The sequence below is a fragment of the Trypanosoma cruzi genome, genomic scaffold, assembly GCF_000209065.1.
Source record: "Trypanosoma cruzi strain CL Brener 1047053517077 genomic scaffold, whole genome shotgun sequence".
Lineage (NCBI taxonomy): Eukaryota > Euglenozoa > Kinetoplastea > Trypanosomatida > Trypanosomatidae > Trypanosoma > Trypanosoma cruzi.
The window spans coordinates 12,745-14,429 of NW_001849452.1; the positions used below are offsets into that span (position 1 = coordinate 12,745).

Below are 1,685 nucleotides of genomic sequence, written 5' to 3' on the forward strand. Positions count from 1 at the left end.
TGTCTGCCCGCCATGGGCCGCAAAGAAAAAAAAAAAAGAGGGAAGAAATGTGTGCTCCGCCCCACAGGCCCTCGTCGCACGCCCACACGTCACGGCTCCCTCAGCGCGCCGTTCGTCGCGGCCCCGCCTCATGCGTGCAGCAGGCGAGGCGCACAGGGCCGTCGTCATGAGCGTGTCGGTGGGTGTGCGAGTGGAGCAGTTGGGCGGGAAACACACGGCACCCCTCGCAGGAAGAGTGCAGAAGAAACAATTAAAGAGGGAAGAGTAGAAAAGAAAAAACGTCCATCGTGATTGCCCCAAAAGCAAAAAAGAAGGATGGGGAGTAAAAAAAAAAAAACAGAAATAAAAAAAATTTTTTAAAGCAAACAAAAATGATTAAAAACAAACATAAAAAAACATGAGAAATTATGCTCCTAACAGAAAAGAAAATTAATAGCCGGAAAAAAAACGCTTACAATGGTTGCCCCAAAGCAGCAAGGGGAAAATGGAAAACATTAAAATAGAGCAAAAACAAGTTATTCTCTGCGTAGTAAATTTATTCCTAGCGGTGTGTGTGAGTGTCGGTGCAGGGAATGGCACAAGTGCTCCACACTGAGGCCGCACACTCCTCACGCAGCCGCAAAACCCCACAGCCCCAGCAGAAGCAGCAGCGGCAGCAGTCCGCTCCCGTACACGGAGCCGGCATCACCATTTGCCCCACCATCACCCGTTTCTCGTGCCGTCCCTTCATTCCCAGCAGGTACAGCAGGCACCGCAGGTACAGCAGGCACCGCAGGTACAGCAGACACCGCAGGTACAGCAGGCACCGCAGGTACAGCAGACACCGCAGGTACAGCAGACACCGCAGGTACAGCAGACACAGCAGGTGCGATAGGATTAGGAGCAATTTTTACTTGTGGTTCTGGAGCTCTCGTCGGAACGGGGATCCTCTTCTTGATTGCAGTCATCTCAGTGGGATTCAGTGGGCGGTTGTACAGAAAGACGTTCTTCACCGTCATAGGAGAGTTTTTCGTATCGCACGCGCCAAAGCAAAAGTATAAAAGCTCAAGTGGTGTCTCACCTGTTAACAGCGCTTCTTCCTCCCCCAGCGACTTGCCATCAACGTACACGGAGCTCTTGTTGCCTTGCAGCATGAGTGCCACTTGGTATTCTTTCTTAAGCTCCCAAGTGCCACTTTCCGTTTTTGGTTTTGTCTCGCCTTTGAAAATCGTCTCCCACGTCTTATTCGCCGTATACAGGATTCCCATGGTATGAGAGGAATTATTTTTCACCAACATCGCACCCAGCAGAGGAGCGTCTGCAGTCGGAGCCTCTTCGATTGTCACCGTCGCCACAAGTGTGAAGTTGTGGCTCAAGGATACATGACGCACATTATTAGCCCAAGTGTTCACAAGCCACATTGCCCCGGAGTTGGATTCCGTCAATTTCAACCCATCATCGACCTTCTTCGCGTTCGTCACCGTTGCATTCAGGCAAAGGTACTCGTCGTACCACGTGTCATCGCTGGCCGCATCGGACAATACCGCCACCAGACCCGCCGTGGGTATAGAAAAGCTGGAAAAGAAAATGTCCTTTTGCGCCCAAGTACTGAGGACGGACTCGATTGTACTCACTTCCTCCGTCAGGCGAGAAAGCGACAAGGCACTGTCTTCACCATTCATACTCCGTTGTAACAGATGCAAATG

General features: G+C 51.1%; 1 protein-coding gene across 1 annotated transcript, besides 2 other annotated features; it reads right to left on the reverse strand.

The window, feature by feature from the left end:
- Positions 1–1,685: a sequence feature (areas not merged during assembly with more than two copies in the genome that could not be assigned to a particular haplotype).
- Positions 299–396: a sequence feature (T-rich).
- Tc00.1047053404431.10 (trans-sialidase, putative) lies at positions 609–1,685 on the reverse strand (the record flags this gene model as incomplete). Its single annotated transcript, XM_797350.1, has 1 exon — positions 609–1,685. A coding segment is annotated over one exon (1,077 nt), but the record flags the coding sequence as incomplete, so codon positions are not given.